The 19161-nt window shown below is 40.0% G+C and overlaps 1 protein-coding gene across 6 annotated transcripts in view; it reads left to right on the top strand.

Moving 5' to 3' along the window:
• LOC149233085 (Pentatricopeptide repeat (PPR) superfamily protein) overlaps positions 1-19161 on the top strand; it is a 232028-nt gene that overhangs the window by 26880 nt on the left and 185987 nt on the right. For 3 of the 6 annotated variants that reach the window (XM_089379691.1, XM_089379687.1, XM_089379689.1), the window contains exon 3: positions 10542-10641. In XM_089379691.1, coding sequence (XP_089235817.1) covers positions 10542-10641 — 100 coding nt within the window. The remainder of the gene's footprint in view (positions 1-10541; positions 10642-19161) is intronic. The other 3 variants (XM_089379692.1, XM_089379688.1, XM_089379690.1) reach the window with 1 other exon arrangement.

The following is a 19161-nucleotide window of genomic DNA, read 5'->3' as shown; positions in this document are numbered from 1 at the left end:
TAACCACCTAATGACCTCCTCATAATAAGATGGAATTTGTTGCGGCAAATGAGAAGGCTCCTGGTTTCTCTTATCATCTGACCATTGTTGAATCTTTTGAACTTGTATTCTAATGGCATCCATCTGACTAGAGCATTCATCCCTTATAGCACTGATTTGTATGGCATGGTGTTCTTGCATGTGTTTTATTACTTTATCATTCTTTTCCTTTATGTCCATCAAGCAATGTTGCATGAAATTTATTTCTTCTTTATGATTCGCTTGCATGTCAGCCAACTGATTGTTATGATTGAACGTCATAGAGTCAATTTCCCTATCATGATCAGCTTTCATGGTCACCATATTTTCCTCTAAGACTGACATCTTGCTTTGCATGCTTCTAATTTCTGTTTCATATTTAATTTTCATGGCCTCAATTTCCTTAGCATGCTGATTTTGTGTGACCTCCAACTCCCTATTACGTTTTTCCAGGTGGGTGCATAAAGTTTTAACATCATTGATAAGACTAGTTTGATTGCTTTCCATATTTCTTACCAACATCATTAGATCTTGTATAATTTGCTTTTGTTCTTCCCTTTCACTATTATTTGTCCCTGATTTTCCACTATGATGATCTGCAATATTTCCGGTTGATGACACATTCTGATCTTGAAAACTTTCTTCAACAGCTGGATTTTTTATAAGATTACTTTCTTTCTTTTGCACAATTTTAGAGGTAGAAGGCAAGCTGTTTGGACTATCATATCTATCTTTAAAAGCATTGAGAATGTCTTGTAAAGAAGTGAAAAAATCATTAGGAAAATTATTAAACCAATTCAAGGCATCACCCTCTAAAGAATGGACAAATAGACGCATCTTGAAATCTTCATGATTATATTGAGGAAATCTACAATATAAGATCATTACACAAGTAAACCTGTTTAAATGCTGTCTAACAGCGACCGAATCACCACCCGAGAACTTAAATAATTTAGAAATGGCCTCTTTCGGAAGATCATGGAGATTATCAGTAAAATGACATGGTTTAAATGAATAATCCATGATGAACAATAAGGGATCAAATGGATGATAGAACGGGATTTCTGCCCAAGAAAATTAATGGATGAAGGAAGTGGAGTCGCCACTTGAACAATAAATCTGATTCTAGGATCCAAAAAGTAACCACAAGCAGAGATGAGGAAAGCTTCTTCTCTGGGAAAAATGAGAAAGTGGAGTCGCCACCCAAACAAGAAACAAACCGAAGAGATGCTACTGATATGGTGAAAAATAAGGCAATAAAAGATCCAAATGATAACCCAAAAAGGTTGAATTTGCCAGCTCAAAATGAGAGATGAGAAAGATGAGAAGGTGAATGTCGATGAAACTTCCAGGAACAGAAAAACTCTATCCCCGGCAACGGCGCCAAAAAATGTTGGCGTTGCCGGGCCAGATGAAAAGTTAAAAATGAGAAGGATGATTGTCGTTTGAAACACCGAGAAAAAGTATTCCCCGGCAACGGCGCCAAAAAATGTTGTCGCGCAGATTGACACGACAACCCTCAGACCGGGGGCTGTCACTCTGATTCCCGGTCCCTCCGTTTAAGCCTGTCTCCCGCGGCTAAGGGGGGTAGTCCCTGTGAGATGACGAGACCAACTGTCGACCAGTTGGTTGGGAGACACGAGACACGATATGAAAAGCACTAGATGGATTTGATTAATTTAGCAGACCAGTGCCTTAAAAGATGATTACTTGCTAAATGATATAAAAATATGGACCATGAACAACAATCATTTATCATTAAAGGGTATCAGCTAAATCACATGACCAAAGTGATATCCAGCAACTGAGAATTTTGAGAAGATAAATGCTTAAAACCACCACGAGAATCGTAAATCATTAACCATATATCAATTTCGTATCTTGACTTGAAAATTTAGATCTCAGCATGAAAGATATGACATGAAAACCACTGAAACTGGCAAAAATAATTTTCCACAATTTTTTTTTTTTTTTTTTTTGTTGTAATTTAAATCTAAACAAAATAAAGTCCTAAACTAAAAAAAAGAAGAAAAAACGTTTAACTAAAAATCTAACGAAACCCTAACGCATTTCTTTTGCATTTTCATATATATTTTAAAAGGAATAAAATCAAAACAAAATTATAAACAAAACTAAATTTAAATGAAATTAAAATCTAACTAAAACAAAGTCCTAAGTCTAAAGTTGAATCTAAACATAAACTATACAAAAATATAAACCTAAATCTAAAAACATAAAAGCCTAAATCCTATTTCTTTGTTTTTATTTTTAATTCTTTATAAAACTAAAATAAACAAAAATCTACGTTAAACAATTTAAAGCTAGAATTAAAAAAAAATAAAATAAAGGTAAGCCATGAAACATATTCGAGCTGCCATGTTTGAGCGAATAACGTAACCCTAGACCGATGATCATAAAACGCCGATTTCGATTTACCTGCTACGCAAACGGAGAAGGATCAATGTTCACCTGATAATACGTTTACCTGCGGCTCTGAATTAATTTCTGCTGACCGGCGTAACCCTGGCTCATCTGGCGTCCACGGGAGAAGAACGGTTTATGTGACATTTGACTGCACTCACGCTCTCACTGATGCCCATACGCAGGTTTTGCAGATGTTTTTCAATGGACAGAAGACAACAAATGCTGACAACGTGAGAGAAAGCCACCCGAAACCGTGACCCTTCTTCGCAAAAATGATTTACTGCCGTCACACAGAAACGATGGTAATGCTGTACAATGGATAGCAGCGTTGGATGGTGTTTAAAAAAGGAACGACGTGACCAGCCTCAGATGTAAACGATGAGAGCACGCCCATAAACCTTCGACCAGAGATAGCTGATGGCGGCCAGGGAAAAATCGATCTTGAAAAAAAAAAAACTTCTTTGAGTCCCCCTCTGATCAGCCTCGACTCTTCACACGCACGCAGATTCTTTGCAGATTATATGAGTGTTTGAAACGCATGGGTACCCAAATCGTTGCGCAGGTGAAATGGCTGATATGCCGGTGATGATGCGCTGAACTGAGCGTGATTTACCCTGACCCGTGGTATGACGGTTGGCTGGCCTTTGCACTATGCTGCAGGCTTTCACAGGTTCATGTCATTATCTTTTGGCAACCTGAAAAGAACAAGCTCACTGAAAACCCTAATCAAATATTCAGAAGAAACCCTAATGAAAACTGCAAAAATAAATTTGAAACCCTAGAACAGCGAATTAATGTACAAATTTTTGGCCCCTTAACAGCCAGATTTAGCAATAAGAACAGGAAAATTTTAAAGAAATAAAGATTTCAGATTTTCACTGTGAAGGACTTCAGAAAATCTCTCATGCAAATTAAAAAATAAACCGAATGATAGACCCAGGATCAAATCCAACTGGGCTTAGCAAAAAATGCTTGCGGGAGTTGGCTGGTTCAGCCGAGAACTTCCCCGAACGCCCACAAAATTCCTTCAGAAAATGTTTTCTGCACAGCTCAAAACAACCGTCAATAAAGAGGGCAAAAATGCAGCTAGGTCTCAAAAAGTAATGGAGATACCTGCCATTACTCCAGAAACCCTAACAACACTCAAACCCTAGCAAGTGAACAAGATACCTGTGCTCACACTACTCTACAATAAGCTATTATTAATAGCTGAAAATAAAATATGCAGAAACTTAAACAATCTCACAGCATTCAAGAGAGTAACACCAGCAGGATATGGACCCCAAAGTCTTCTTTTATTAACCAGAAAAAGATTTACAAGAGAGCTTCTTCAGTCTTAGACTCATAGATCTTCCCATGATCTGAAATGACCACTAGCACCCTATTTAAAGGAAATGATCCCAACGGCTAGTTCGAGTGATCCATGTAGAAATGATCTCGACCGTTGATGAGGATCAAGACATCTCTTGATCTCATCCGTCGATTTATTAAATAATATTTTGCATGCATTCACTTAAAATATTATTATTTTATTAGTTAGGGTTTTTGCTTTATTTCTTAATTTTTTATTATTTTTTAATTTTTATTTTTTTTATTATTTTTATTCATTTTTTTAATTTCTTAATTCATTTTAAAATGGATCATCGAACTAAGCTTTCGGAAACATCACCTAGGACCTAGGACTTAGGACTCATGAGGGGATTTAAAACATTTTTCGATCCTCAGGACACATTACATCATGACTTTTACAATTTACATCTTAAGGGAGAAAACCCCTTTGACATAGACCCTCACAAATTACCCAGTTCTGCGACACAACTATAATCTAGCAGACCAACACACTAGGATTCTCCTAAAATTCCAATGACAAAATCCATTCCGGCTTTGGGGTCAGGTTTGAAGGAAAACTCTGCCGATCCATGGATCGGTGAGATGAAAAACCTTCCGGGACGTAGATTACCACTAGAAAGTTAGGTCCACCTAGGCAATTCACACACACGACTCATATCTGCTAAGATTATTTACAATTAATACATGCAGACTGGGTTTACAATTAGATTGATCAAGCTGCTGATGACTGCTGGATGGCATGGATATGTCGATCAGGTGCTGCCCTTTTCTGCCAAGAAAGGGGGGGTACTGCATGGGTAGTTGACCAGTAGAGGTCAACACTGCCCCTCATAATCTGTAGTTCGTCTGACTACAACTCGATGACTCCCCACTTCCGCTCAAGTGGTGTGTGTGCACTCATGGCACACATAACAGAAAGGATCGTGGCCTTCCAGACTACGAATTTTTAGGCTCCATCCAGTCTGTCTTGGTCTCTTACTCCGTGTAGTGCCATTCCGCTGTTCTTGTACTTCCCTCTTGGAAGTTCTCGATGTGACTCTATTTGAGCCTCGATTTCACTCTTGGAAACCCTTCTGCCAATGTCGAGATGCCTCCTACTTTGATCGTCTATGCAGCTGCACCACTGATCTGGATTTCTCAGCTAGAAACCCTCGGTATCAACTCCCTCCTCCTTGACCTTGCCCTGTTAGGTACTGTTCTGACTACCGTACCTCATCAGCTCCACTCTGCAACTTACCCACAACCTCCTCGACCCCAACAACCTGAAGGTGAGAGCACCTAGGCTCTGTGCAGTCCCGACACTGGCAAACTAGCTTCCTCAGCCAACTGCGTCAGCTCCCTTGGCCTTTGTGTGAGCCTGTCTTTGCCTCCCTCGGCCTTTGCATAGCCTCTTCTTGGTTCGAACTTGATGACGTAGGCACTGTGTCACCCCTCCCTTGCTGCTAAGAACAATTTTTGTCACTCAGGACAACTGTTTTCTGCTGCTGCTACTCTGCTCTGCTGATGTCCTCAGTTCTCCTGTGATCTGCAACCATGCTCTGATACCATGTTGAAGTTTCTAAGTCTAACAGTTAGAAACCCTCCATGTACTTTCTGATTTATTCCTTCCTACTTGTTCTGATTAATTAACAAGTTATTTACCATGTAAATACTGAAAATAAACACAAGTACATGCTCAACACATTACAGATCATCAATTGAAGGAAACAGAAACAAGCACACAAATGACACCATTGTTTTTGGACTAATGTCCCCGGAAAAACCCAATGTGGGAAAACCGGTGCAACTGTTTGAGGGCTTTATTATTATGCAGTTTCTGAATACAATCTGGGTGCCAAAACTGGCTCACCCAACAGAGAATAATCTCGGCAATAGTACCTCTCCTTCAGAAACAGATGCTCCAGCTGAAAACCCGGATAAACATTCCGGCAACTCTTCAGCTCTAATCTGGCCCACGAAAAACCCCAATGTCAACCTCTAGGGACTGTGTCAGCCTCTTCTGCCCTCTGCGTCAACTTTCCTGATAGTTCCGGCTTCTGCCCTCTGCGTTAGCTTTCCCGGCAGTTCCAGCAGTTCTCGGCAGTTCCGGCAGTTCCAGCTTCTGCCCTCTGCGCGTCAATTTTCCCAGTTGTTTCGGCAGTTCCGGCTTCTGCCCTCTACGTCAGCTTTCCTGGCTGTTGCGTTGATCCTCCCGACACTATCTCTACCTCTCTACTTCTGTATTCATTGCCCCTCAGCTGCAACTTTGATCACTCTTTCGACTTGCTCAGCAAACCCTGCCCCAGAAAGTCGAAATCTTGATCAACTCGGTGTGTTCTCCAAGTGATCCTCGAGCCTCCTTAAATACTTTTCGCGTTGACAAATCAATGGCCGAGATTAAGTCCCTAATCAACAGCTAAGATTAGATCTGGCTTGATCCATGACTTTTGGACCATTCTAACACAATTTTATATGACATAGGGACTCCATTAAAAATATTAATTATTTTAATATCTCTCAAACTGTTTAGAATTTTCCAAAACCCTTTTTGGATATTGGAGATCTCATGTGCCTTAGCCTCTCCACCAATTTTCGTGGCTAGAGCACATTCGATGCTACCCCAAATCAACATACTTCTCATTTTCCGCTAGGTCAACTGGGATTGTTGTCGTTTTCAAGGCGAAATGCTTGATGCAATACCTGTCTAGAATGGACAAGATCCTAGCCTTCTAGACTACGAAGTTGGAAGCTCCGTCCAGTCTATCCTGATCTCTCAACCTATTCACTGCCATCTTGCTGCTCTTCTTCTGACTTCTCTGAGACTCTTTACTTCCCTCCTGGAAGTCCTCGGTTAGACTCCCTTTGAGTCTCAATTTCATTTTTGGAAATCCCTCCTCCTTGGTCTTACCCTGTTAGGTACTGTTCTGACCATAGTACCCCACCAGTTTCGCTTTGCAAATTATCTGCGGCCCCCTATACCTCAGCAACTTGGAGAACTAAGCCTCTAGGCTCTGTGCAATGACGACACTGGCAAAATCTGCACCTCCTGGCCACAACGTCAATCCTTCTTGGCTGAGAAAGATGACTGGGCACTGCGTAGGTCAGGTTTGCTCCTCTCTGCCACTGCGCTGATCCTCCTCCTGGCTCGAACTGATAACGCAGGCACTCTTCGTCACCCCTTCCTTGCTACTTTCTGCTAGGAACTCTTCTGTCAATCAGGACAACTGTTTTCTGTTGCTACTGCTTTGCTCGGCTGATGCCTTCAGTTATCTTGTGATCTGTAACCACGCTCTGATACCATGTTGGAATTTCTAAGTTTAATCCGTTAGAAATTCTTCCTATATTATCTGATTTGTTTCTTCCTACTTGCTTAATTACTTAACAAGTTATTTGCCATGTAAATACTAAAAATAAATACAAGTACAGTGTCAACACATATAGATATCAAATGAAAGTAAACAAGCACACAAGTGACACCGTTGTTTTTGGATTAATGTCCCCCAAAAAACCCATTGTGGGAAAACTGGTGCAACTATTCAGAGGGTTTTATTATTATGTAGTTTTAGAATACAACTTGGGTGCCAGAATGGCTCACCCAACAGAGAATGCCCTTCGCAGTAGTACCTCTCAGTTGGAGACGGATATTCCGGCTAAAACACCAGATGAACGATCCCACAACAACAATGTAGCTTCTGTCGCTCTGTGTCACTTTGATAGGGACTGCGTCGCCCTATCCGGTGCTCCAACTCTCAGTTTGTCCCACGAAATGCTCCCAGCGCTACCTCTAGGCCGTGCGTTAGCCTCTCTGGGCTCTGCGTCAGCTTCTAGAGCCTCTGCATCAGCCCCTGGACCCTTTGCGTCTCACACGCTGGCCCTCTCTAGCTTTGTGTAGTGCCTGGCTGCCTCTGCGTGGCCTCTAGCTGGCTCTGCGTCCCTCTCCCGGCTTTGCGCTGATCCTCCTGGTACTAACTCTGCCTCTTTGCTATGTATTCATTGCCCCTCAGCTGCAACTCTGATCACTCACTCAATTTCCTCAGCAAACCCTGCCCCAGAAAATCGAGTTCTTGATCTCTCTCGGTGTATTCTCCAACTGACCCTCAAGCCTCCTCTTATACTTTTCTCGTTGGTCCATCAACGGCCGAGATTAAATCTCTAATCAACGACTAAGATTAGATTTGGCTTGATCCATGACTTTTGGACCATTCTAACCCAGTTTTATATTAATACCCATTAATATTTTATTTTTCCTAAGTTTAGACTTAGGAACTCCATTAAAAATATTAATTATTTTAATATCTCCCAAACCAGTTAGATTCTGCCCAAACCATTTCTGGGTCTTGGAGATCTCATGTGCTTTAGCCTCTCCACCAATTTTCGTGGCTAGAGCACATCCGATGCTACCCCAAATCAACATCATTCTGTCTGTTGATTGGATTGAGGCTCAAGTGAGTCTAGCTCGAGGGTTTTAGGTGATGCTCTCTAACCAATTTCAGTGGAAATCGAGTGGCACCCTAGTTGGCCATTGAGGAAGATCACTTCAGATCTTCTATTAGTGTTTATTGCAGGTATTGCAGCGAAATTACTGAAGAAGAAACTCTCGATTTCAAGGGAGAATTTCTAAAGCAAGGGTTTATTGTAGGAGGCCGGATTTTTGAAGGAAAAATGGGTCAAACCATTAGATCAGAAGGAGGCCGAGATCTAATTCCGAGGAGGCCGATTTGCTAAGTTTGTGGCAGAGATCATCAAGACCAGGAAATGGCTAAATTGCTGTCATACTTTTCTGAGATGGCTGTGTTCATTACTTCTGTTGGAGGCCAAATTTGTTTATTCCAGGGCCGAGTTTCCAGCTGAGTATAGTCTCCCAGGAGGCCGAAATTGTGTTTTAAGGAGGCCAAATTTGTTTATTCCAGGGCCAAGTTTCCAGCTGAGTATGATCTCCCAGGAGGCCGAAATTGTCAGTCCTAAGGAGGCCAAATTGGAAGTCTGATGACAAATCTGCATTATCAGAAGGCCAAGAATTTATCTTCCATTGGAGGCCAAATTTTCTTATTACTGTCCACCATTAGGTGCCAAATCTGATCAATTGACTGGAGGACGAGTCCAACTTGTTGAGCCGAATTATCTTTATACCAGAACCAATTGTTTGTGGGCCGAATTTATTGCCAGAATCCGAGTTGCTTGGTTGGAGGGCAAGTTCATTGTCAAAGGGTCGAATCTCATTGCTGTAGTTGAGTTCTATTGAGGTCGCATTGTCTCTAAGAGGCCAAGTCTTCACCAGGCCAAATTCCTGATCTATTGCTGAGGCCAAATCATCCTGATCAGAGCCAAATCATCTTGCAGAGGGCCGAATCCATTTGGAGCTGAGATCGCTGTTGTTTAGGCTGAGATTTGACCTGCATTGGGACAGAATTGTATCTTCAGAAGTTTCTTAAGGAGGTTCCAGGCTTTCATTGTTATCATTTTCAGCAGAGACCAAGTCTATTATTTTCAGGAGGCCGAATCAGTGCTCAGGCCAGAGATAGCTATTGCTGTGTAATCTTCATATCCCAGAGAGGAGTCCCAGGTTCATAATATGCTATTTGCATATGTACTCTCATGATCAGATTAAATAAAGTTTGATTGTGTCCCTGATATATTTCTGTTTCAGTGTTCATGAGCTTGTTTGCAAACTGTTCGAAGAAATGTATGTGCACAAAGTGTTTGAAACTTTGATTAAATGTGTCATTTTTTTTTTTAATTATTTGCTGGGTTACATTAGCACATTTTAGCAGAGGTACATTACAAAAGTGTATGGAAAAAGTCAAATAATAATTAAGAATGTTAGGGTGTCAATTGTATGCCACTAGTGGAACTAGAATTTATATAAAATAGCTAACCGCTTAAGTTTTTGCTTTGTTCCCCCAAAGAATTTTCCATGCACATGATTTAGCATCTATCCATATGTTGGATGAATCTTCTCTGTAACTAATTAGAATTGTCCATAATCAGGGCTAAATAAATAACCATGAAGCCTCTTATTTTGAGGTTCAGTCTATTGCTAGTAATATTCTGGTGCATTACTTCCTTCAAAGTTTAGGGAATCATGGCTAATTGATCTGGTCGAATCCTGCTCTTTAATAGCTATAGTTGTTTAAATGTTTTGAATTGCATAGAAAAATTCTGCTGGTGCAGCAGGCAGGAAGGAGGGTTGAAGAGCAGTTTCCAATCTGAATTCCCTCGATATATTGTACACAGCCAAGGAATTGAGCTCCTTGGTACCTTCTAGAAAATGATCTTTGCCAATTTTTCCTTTGCAAAAAAAGGTGAATTAGATTACAGAAGTGTATCAAGCTCAGAAGATCAACACTTCAATGTGTAGTCACTTTACAATTCATTCAAATATTTTGCAGATTGCTATTTTTGGAAAAATGGAATTGAGAATTAGTTTATCAAACAAGGAACATAGTATTCTGTTCACAGGACCAATGTGGTCCTATCCACAGTTGAAAATAAATTGCATAATCTGCATGTATGTGACATGGCCAGTTTGCATTAACTGTAGCCAAGTTTTGGGGTGCTTGTTTATCTGCACAGAATGTAATGCAAGCAACATTTTCATGAGATTTTTCACATTCTAGCTTATCAACTGATGATAGTATGATATCCATGGTTGGATCTCTAATCAGATTTGAATCACCAGCAGACATATTTCAAGTTCTAGAATTTGAGTTTTGTTTCATTGGATAAAGTTCCTGGGATTGGCTTTGAAATCTATTATGGATTTGAACCAGCAGAAACGTCAAGCAACAGGCACCACAAAAGCAGCATCATCTGTGGAAGAAGAAATCAACACATGCATCTGGTCAGAAGGCTCATTTACTTGTTGACAGTGTAAGATTAATTTGCTCCTTCTAAGCCATTAGAGGAGTCTTGTTTTTGTCGGGTCAAAGATAGCTTACTCTAAATTTTAATATTGATTTATTGTGGAGAAATTACCTTCATCCATGTCTGTTGAAAATGATATCTTTCGGTTCTTCAAGGATAGTTTGAAATATATTTTAGGACCCAGAGAGTTTTCATAACTTTAGGCATATGACCTTGTGATTTTATTATCTTAATAAAGGCCACATGGACTAAACATTATAAGAATAAATTGACTCTGGTTTGCCAGCCTTTGTTAGAAGTAAGCTATATAGAGATGGGCCAATAAGGTGGTATTATAAATCCAAAAGCAAATACAGAAAAGTTAGGTTCTAATTACAATTTTATTTCTAACAGAAACTGGGATAATTTGTAATTTTGTATTATAAAATATGCAGCCTAAGCTAACAACAGAGTTACAAAAACTGTTGGCCTTAGATTTCCAAAATGTTCAACTCCTTATTTGCTGAAAACATAAAATACATATGTTAACAAAACCTACATTCTGATATTCTTACATGTATATGTTCTAAAAAGATCCCTAAGATCCTGATTGCTTTATGTTAAAATTGGAAACTAGGGCCAAACTCCATGTGGGTCATCTTATTCATGGCTGATAATATTTTGATTAGATTCCTCTCGTCGAGAGGTGTAGGATTGATCTAAAGATCATCCGATTCCGATAAGTATTTATGGAGATATGAATTTATTTTGATTATGGAATAATTATCAAGCTGACCAGCAACTCATGTAGGCTCAGAAGCCCAATAGTTGCATCTATTCAATCATCAACATTTGTATATAAATATAGGTCTTTTCCTCATTTGGACACACTCATCTCATCACATCTCTCTCTCTCCTACACAGAAAAGAGGCTCTTCTCCTACTGCGCAGAAAGAGACTCTTCTCTCACGTGTGTGGAAGGAAGGACGCAGATTTAGCGCTGCAACTGTAGATCATAAGTTTGACCAGCGTTGACCATCTCTCTCTCTCTCAGAATTGCGCTGTAGGTGGAACTGACTCTCCTCAGAAGGCCACATTTTTTGGTGAAGGAATCAAGCCAATCTGACTGTCGGTTTGCAAGATATTGTCTGCCCTAGCTGAGGGCTGATCTAGGGTTTGCTGTTGCTGATGTAAATCAGATCTATGTACTATTTCTCTCTGCTGAATTATTGAAAATAAAAGAAGATTTGATCAAAGGGTTTCCCCATATTGGGGTTTGTCTTTGGCTAGCCATCACATCTTGTGTCTCTTGTCTTGGCTTGTTTTCTGTCGATCGTTTAATGTTCTATCTGCACTTTACTTAATGTACATGTGATTGCTAATCTGTGGATAATAATAGGAAAAAGAAGTAAACTGCTCTAAGCATAGAACATACCATAACTTAACATGGTATCAGAGCTGAGGTGAAGACAAAGCCCGACCCGAGCAAGAGCAAGAGCAATCACTGAAGAGAAGATTGGCAAGGCTATCCTAAAAGAACCATGGGGTTCTCAACACTCTTCCCTGCCGAAGAAAAGCTCCGTGAGAAGGTTGACTATCATGGATGGAAGATGTCTCTCGATCTAACCTTAGAAGATCAAGGAGTGTTGGACCATGTGAGAGGCAATATTGTTGAGCCTCCATCAAATGCACCCATTGCTGCCAGGAACAAATGGAAAACCAACAAAGTCAAAACAAAGAAGATCATCCGAGACTCTATCGACAAGCGCTTGGTGGCCTACATCTTCGACCTAAACACCTCCAAGGAAATCTACGATAGATTGGTGAGTTTATTTAAAGTTAATGATGCAAATCAAGTTTTGTTTCTTAGAAATAAGCTGAAGGAAATTAAGAAGGGCAAAGATGAGAGTATGCAAGCATACTTCTTAAGAATCACTGAGTTCAGGAACGATCTCCTATCTATTGGGGAGATTATTACAGATAGGGAAATGGCACCAATGACTTTTGGAGGATTACCATCCGAATGGTACGTGTTCAGGACTACTCTTCTCAACAATAATGTAATTCCTGGTTTTGAGGAATTAATGGCAAGATGCATTCAAGAAGAAACAAGGATAGAAGAGCAAGAAATGCCCATGCCTAAAGGTCCTCCTGCTGCCTTTTCTTCTCATGCTAAGAAAAGAAATAATTCCGGGACTAAATCAAAAAGAAAGGCTGGACCTAAGGGTGGAAGAAAAGGACGATGTTACATTTGCGATAAAGCAGGTCACTATGCAAGGGAGTGCCCTGATAGAAGGGACTCACACCGGGACGATGATCAAAATCCCTCTCATGGCAATCAAAGGAATGGCAAATCTAATAGCAGAGGTAAAAGGAGTGTTGGAAATCAAGGAAGAGGACAATCATTCAAGAAGGCTAGAAATTCCAGGTATGAATCTAACACTGTTGACAATAAGCAGGATGAATATTATCTACTAGCTGCTCTATCTACCTCTGCTCCTTCGGACTCGCTGGGAATTTGGCTTATTGATAGTGGTGCCTCAAGGCACTTCACTAGTTACAAAGAAGTTCTCCATAATCTAATAGAGAAAGAAACTAACCTGGAAATTGTCCTTGGAGATAATATGAAATATCCCGTGAAAGGTGTAGGCAATGTCTCTCTTAAATTGAATCAAGGTAATACGATCCACTTACAGGATGTATTATATGTACTTGACCTCAAAAAGAACCTGGTGTCCATCTCGGCATAGGAAGACAAAGGCTACAAGGTGACCTTCAGCGATGGCAAGGTACATGTATGGAAAAACAATGTTAAAAATGCCTTCACTCTTGGGTTTCGAGTTGATTAATTATATCAGGTCGGTGGAAGTCCGCTAGGTGTCATGTCTTGTGACATATCTCTTCAGTCCAAACTTTGGTATCGAAGGTTTGCCCACCTTCATTATAAAGCTTTACCCGATGTAAGACAAATGGTGACAGGGATGCCCGAATTCCGAGTAGAGAAGGAAGGTGTATGTTCGGGATGTGCCGAAGGAAAGCTCAAAAGGAGACCATTCCCCTCAAGCCAAAGCAAGACCTCCGATATATTACAATTGGTTCACTCAGACATATCTGGTATGATGCCTGTGAACTCCTTGGGAGGATATTCATATTATCTTACTTTTACAGATGACTATTCTCGAAAGACTTGGATATACTTCTTGAAAAAGAAGGATGAAGTGTTCTCTTGGTTTCGACACTTCAAAGCCTTGATTGAGAATCAAACCGAAAAGAAGATCAAGATCTTAAGGACTAATAATGGGACTGAATATGAATCTAACGAGTTTCATGACTTTTGTAAAGAGGCTGGCATTAAGAGGGAGACTACTACACCATATACTCCTGAACAGAATGGTGTGGCGGAAAGGAAGAACTGTACAATTATGGAAGCTGTCCGTGCCATGCTCCATGATCAAAGACTTCCGAATTTTCTATGGGCTGAAGCTGCAAACACTGCCGTATATGAACAAAACCGATGCCCTCATCAAGCATTGGGTTCCAAGACTCTTGAAGAAATGTTTACCAGTAAGAAACCTGACGTATCTCATTTTACAATTTTTGGAAGCCCTGTATATTTTCATGTACCGAAAGAGAAAATGAATAAATTGGGTGCATCTGGAAAGAAAGGAATCTTCGTGGGCTATGGTGAAAATACTAAGGGATATAGAATCTATGTAGCCGGTCAAAGGGAAGCCAGGGTGGGGCGGAGGGGCTAACGCAGTCCAGAGAGAGGCTGACACTAGGGTTTCTGGGGCAGATTGGTGCTGAGTAGCTGCCAGAAGGATTATCCGGGGTTTCAACCAGTAGATTTGTCATAAACTGAGAGGTATTACTGCCAAGGAAATTCTCTGTTGGGTAGGCCAGTTTCGGCACCCAGATTGTACTCTGATATCGCTTAATAAGAAAACCCTCAGATAACTGCACTGATTTTCCCACATTGGGTTTTTCCGGGGATATTTGTCCAAAAATAATGGTGTCATATGGTGTGTTTGTTTCTGTTTCTTTTAGTTGCTGATCTATAATATGTTGAGCATGCACTAGTGTTTATTTTCAGTATTTACATTGTAAATAACTTGTTAAGGAAAATAACAAGTAGGTAGGAATAAATCAGATAAAGTGCATGAAGGGTTTCTAACTAAGTAAACTTAGAAACATCAACAAAATAATGGGCATTGCAGGGCTGGATAAATGAATAACCTCTCCTGTGGTCCCCTGTGGAAGAAAACAACAAGTGGGAGAATGTTGGGTTGGACCCTATATAAGGTGGGTGGACCTACCTATGGTTTTGTGCATGGTTTTTGCACATAGTTTTGGGCGCGATGGTTTTCGGTCCATGGTATTGGATGCTTCGGCATGTATATATATGTATTGTAACATTGAAAGGAATATAATGAAAAATCAAGCTGGTAGTCTCGGTTTTAGGATCTAGGGGAAATTCTCTGTGTATATGTGTTTTATGTGTTATGCTCTCACACTATTTATTTTCTGTTTTTAGAATTCGTATGCAGGTAATTTCTATACAGGGTTAAAACCTACAAATTCAAAGAGGTTGTTAGTATTTGAAACATCATTTCTCGAAAGGCCGAGTTCTACTTTGAGGGCAACATCCTTCTCTCACTAGGTTGTGGGCTAAAGGAGGCTTAGCCTCTCTCCTTAGCGCTGAATACAACTTGCTTTGTGGCTTATTTGATTGCTGCAAATTTGTTTATTGTATTTTCGGATTTTGTCAAAGACTCTCCTGTAGTGGTTACCTGAAGAGATCTAGCCCTTGGAAGTGGCATGTTGTAAAAGACTCCTTTGGTTTCCTTGGGAAGTCTTCTCAAAAGGCTTTGCTTTTCTCTCTTTGTAAGCAATCTCTAATAAAAAGATTATTTTTTCTTGTGAGGGAGCTTGGGATCTTTCCCATGGTATCCTTCTCCCCATTTAGAGGGAGGATCATTGCTTGTGGGTGGATTAATCTCTTAGTTTAGTTACTCCATTTTTCTTTGTTAATCTCATTGCTAAGCTCATCCATGCATGATTAGTTTCTTAACATAACAGTCACATCCATTCCCATTTTAGCACACATCTGAGATTGGTTTATGTTTGCCATTTCTATTTCTTGAATACTTGTATTGGGCAATATACTACAACACATGCAATTTTTCTTTTGATGCAAGCAAGTATTTTATATTTACTGGGCAAGCTTAAATTAGTTTAATTTATCTATCTACTTTGGTTTCACAAGTCTCTTGAGCACATTGCTTTATCATTGTTAATTTATATTGTGGCATTATCATTATTGTTGTGTCTTTCTTGTGTCACTCCATTGAAGAAATTTGGCATTGATTTCATTTACTTGCAAAGCAACATATTTGGAACTTGTGGAGCTACATTGAGCTAATTGTTTCACTTTCCTTTCCCTTGAAAGATATTGGTGTTGCTTATTTGAGCATTGTCTTTTATATTGAGCACTGATATCAATACTTTCTTGGAAGCAATAGCACTCACTCATGCATTTCATCTAGGCATTTTAGTATAAGAAGGCTTCCAAGCCAGGTCCCAAATCTCACTAAAATTAACCTCTAAGCATAAGTTTAGTTGATAGAAAGTATAGGGAAAAAAACTTTCTTGGAAAGTTCTTCCATCTGGTATGAAGTAAGGTAAACGCGTGTGACCCTGCAGTTATGAAGGTGGCTTGTCCCCTTTTAGGAACGAAGGCACACGCTGGCTCGTAAGACTCAAGGGATGGGTATCGTTAATGACACCTTCGTGCCCTCGCCCCCTCTTTCTTATAGTCACCCCAATTTTTACCCTTTGGTAAGAACTCAAGAGGAGGACTTCTCATTTAGATTAGACATTTTAGATTAAAAATAACCAAGACTAATTGCATTCAAATCTAGTATAGGTGAATCTCATGCTAATACATCTTATGATTTTACTTGCAATTGTCCATTTTACTTGTCATTATTGAATATTTTATGTTGGCAAGCATTGTTTCATTTTCCTTTTGCAAGTAGAACATTAATTGATTTTCCTTTTGCAAGATATCTCTATATGCTTTGATTTAGGCATTGATTATATTTTAAAATAATTTTATATCTTGTATCGATTATCGTGCCAACATCTTTGTCTCAATTTCAGGATTGCTTTGCTTTCATTTTTTGAAGCATTCTACTTTTGTTTTGAGCAAATATATCTTTCATTCTTGTTGAGCAATTTATCTTAAGGCACTGGTTTTATGGTTTTAATATGTTAATGATTTTTATTGCTCACATCATATTTTGCTCATAATTCTTAAAAGTAATGCACTTTCACTTTAACATCTCTCCTCGAATCTCACATTTCTTTTATCTTAGTTTCCATATTAGAGACCATCCCCCATAGCTAACCTAGGAGATATCTTAAACGAAGGGAGAGGGGATTTAGTGTGACAACCCTTTCTCTTAGTTCCCTGCCACCAACCACACCTTGGGGGGTTGAAGGCTTTTGTCTCTGGCTTGTAGGTAGGTCTAGGCAACAGGGTCAACAGGGCCAATTAACTCTATCATATGCCTTTGATAGATCTATATTAATAACAACCCCTTTGGCCTTCAGGGTTTTCATTTGACGAGGACAATCTTGTGCTACTCATATGGCTTCATGAATTTGCCTGCCCTCCAAAAAACCAAATTGTTCTTGAGAAATGGACTTAGAAAGAACATATTTTTTCCTTCGAGAAATAACCTTTGAAATTACCTTGTAGATGCAAGTACATAATGACATAGGCCAGAAATCCTCAAAAGAAGAAAGGTTGTCGACTTTTGGGATTAAAGCGATAAAGGTAGAGTTGAAGACAAGTAATATTCTACCTTCACGCCTAGATTCATTTATAACCTTTAGTAGATCAAACCCCATAGTGTCAAAATAAGCAATAAAAAATTCCATAGCCTAGCCATCTAGACCCAGGCTCTTATCCTTTTGAAAACTTGAGAGAACGGTTTTAAGTTCCTCAACAGACACTTCCTCCATAAAATCCCTATTTTCGTTTGCCTCCACAAACCTAGGGAAGAACTGAGCCACCAAAACCGCTTCAGTGACAGTAGAACCCGCAGTTCCATAAATGTAGATTTGAAATTTCCCATACCCAATGAAGCAAGGCCCTCAAAAGATGTGACCTTTTGATCCTTAGGCCCCTCCATACTCTAGATAGTGTTTGATTATTTGATAGTTTCCTCCCCTTTGCATATGCATGAAAGAACATGGTATTTTCGTCACCACAGTCTAGGCAGATAGCTCTACTCTTAAGATACCAAGTAGCCTCCCCTAGAGTCAAGAATCTCCCTCCTCGATTTTAGGCAAAATAACTGATTCTTGGATTCATGAGGAAAATGTTGATTTGGAGTAGCATCGGATGTGCTCTAGCCACGAAAATTGGTGGAGGGGCTGAAGCACATGAAATCTCCAATACCAGAAATGGTTTGGATAGATTCTAAACAGTTTGGGAGATATTAAAAGAATTAATATTTTTAATGGAGGTCCTAAGTATAAACTTAGGGAAAATAAAATATTAATGTGAATTAATATAAAACTGTGGTAGAAGGTTCCAAAAGTCATGGATCAAGTGAGATTTAATCATAGCCATTGATTAGGGACTTAATCTCGACCGTTGAATTGTCAATGAGAAAAGTATAAGAGGAGGTTTGAGGGTCACTTGGAGAACACATCGAGTTGATCAAGATTTCTATTTTCTGGGGCAGGGTTTGTTGAGGAAGTCGAAAGAGTGATCAGAGTTGCAGTTGAGGGGCAGTGAATACAAAAGCAGAGAGGCAGAGATAGTACTAGGAGGATCAACGTAGAGGTCGGGAGAGAGGGACACAGAGCCAGCGAGAGGTTCACGCAGAGGCAGCCAGGGCTCACACAGAGGCAGCCAGGGCTCACACAGAGGCAGCCAGGAGCTGTGCAGTGCCTCAGAGAGCCAACATGGGTGACGCAAAGGCTCTAAGGGTTGACGCAGTGCCTCCAGAGGCTGATGCAGGGCAAGCTAGGGTGACGCTAGGCAGACGATGGGCCAGAGAGGGTTGACACAGTGCCTCCAGAGGCTAACACAGGGCAAGCTAGGGTGACGCTGGGCCAGAAAGGGCTGACACAGTCCCTAGAGACTGTTGTTGGGGTTTTCGTGGGGGCGGATTGGAGCTAGGAGTTGTCAGAGTGTTTATCTGGGGTTTTCAGCCGGAACATCTGTCTTCGACTGAGAGTTACTACTGCCAAGATTATTCTCTGTTGGGTGAGCAAATTTTGGCACCCAGATTGTATTTTGAAACTGCTTAATAATTAAAACCCTCAGATAGCTCCACTAGTTTTCCTGCATTGGGTTTTTCCGGGGACATTTCTCCAAAAACAACGGTGTCACTTGTGTGCTTGTTGTGTTTCCTTTAGTTGATGATCTGTAATGTGTTGAGCATGTACTTGTATTTATTTTCAGTATTTACATGGTAAATAACTTGTTAATTAATCAGAACAAGTAGGCAGAAATAAATCAGAAAAGTA

Source organism: Pinus tabuliformis, chromosome J (genome assembly GCF_031772625.1).
Source record: "Pinus tabuliformis cultivar Carrire ecotype Pingquan chromosome J, CPIR1, whole genome shotgun sequence".
In the NCBI taxonomy this organism is placed as follows: domain Eukaryota; kingdom Viridiplantae; phylum Streptophyta; class Pinopsida; order Pinales; family Pinaceae; genus Pinus; species Pinus tabuliformis.
This window is presented reverse-complemented; position numbering and strand designations above follow the sequence as displayed.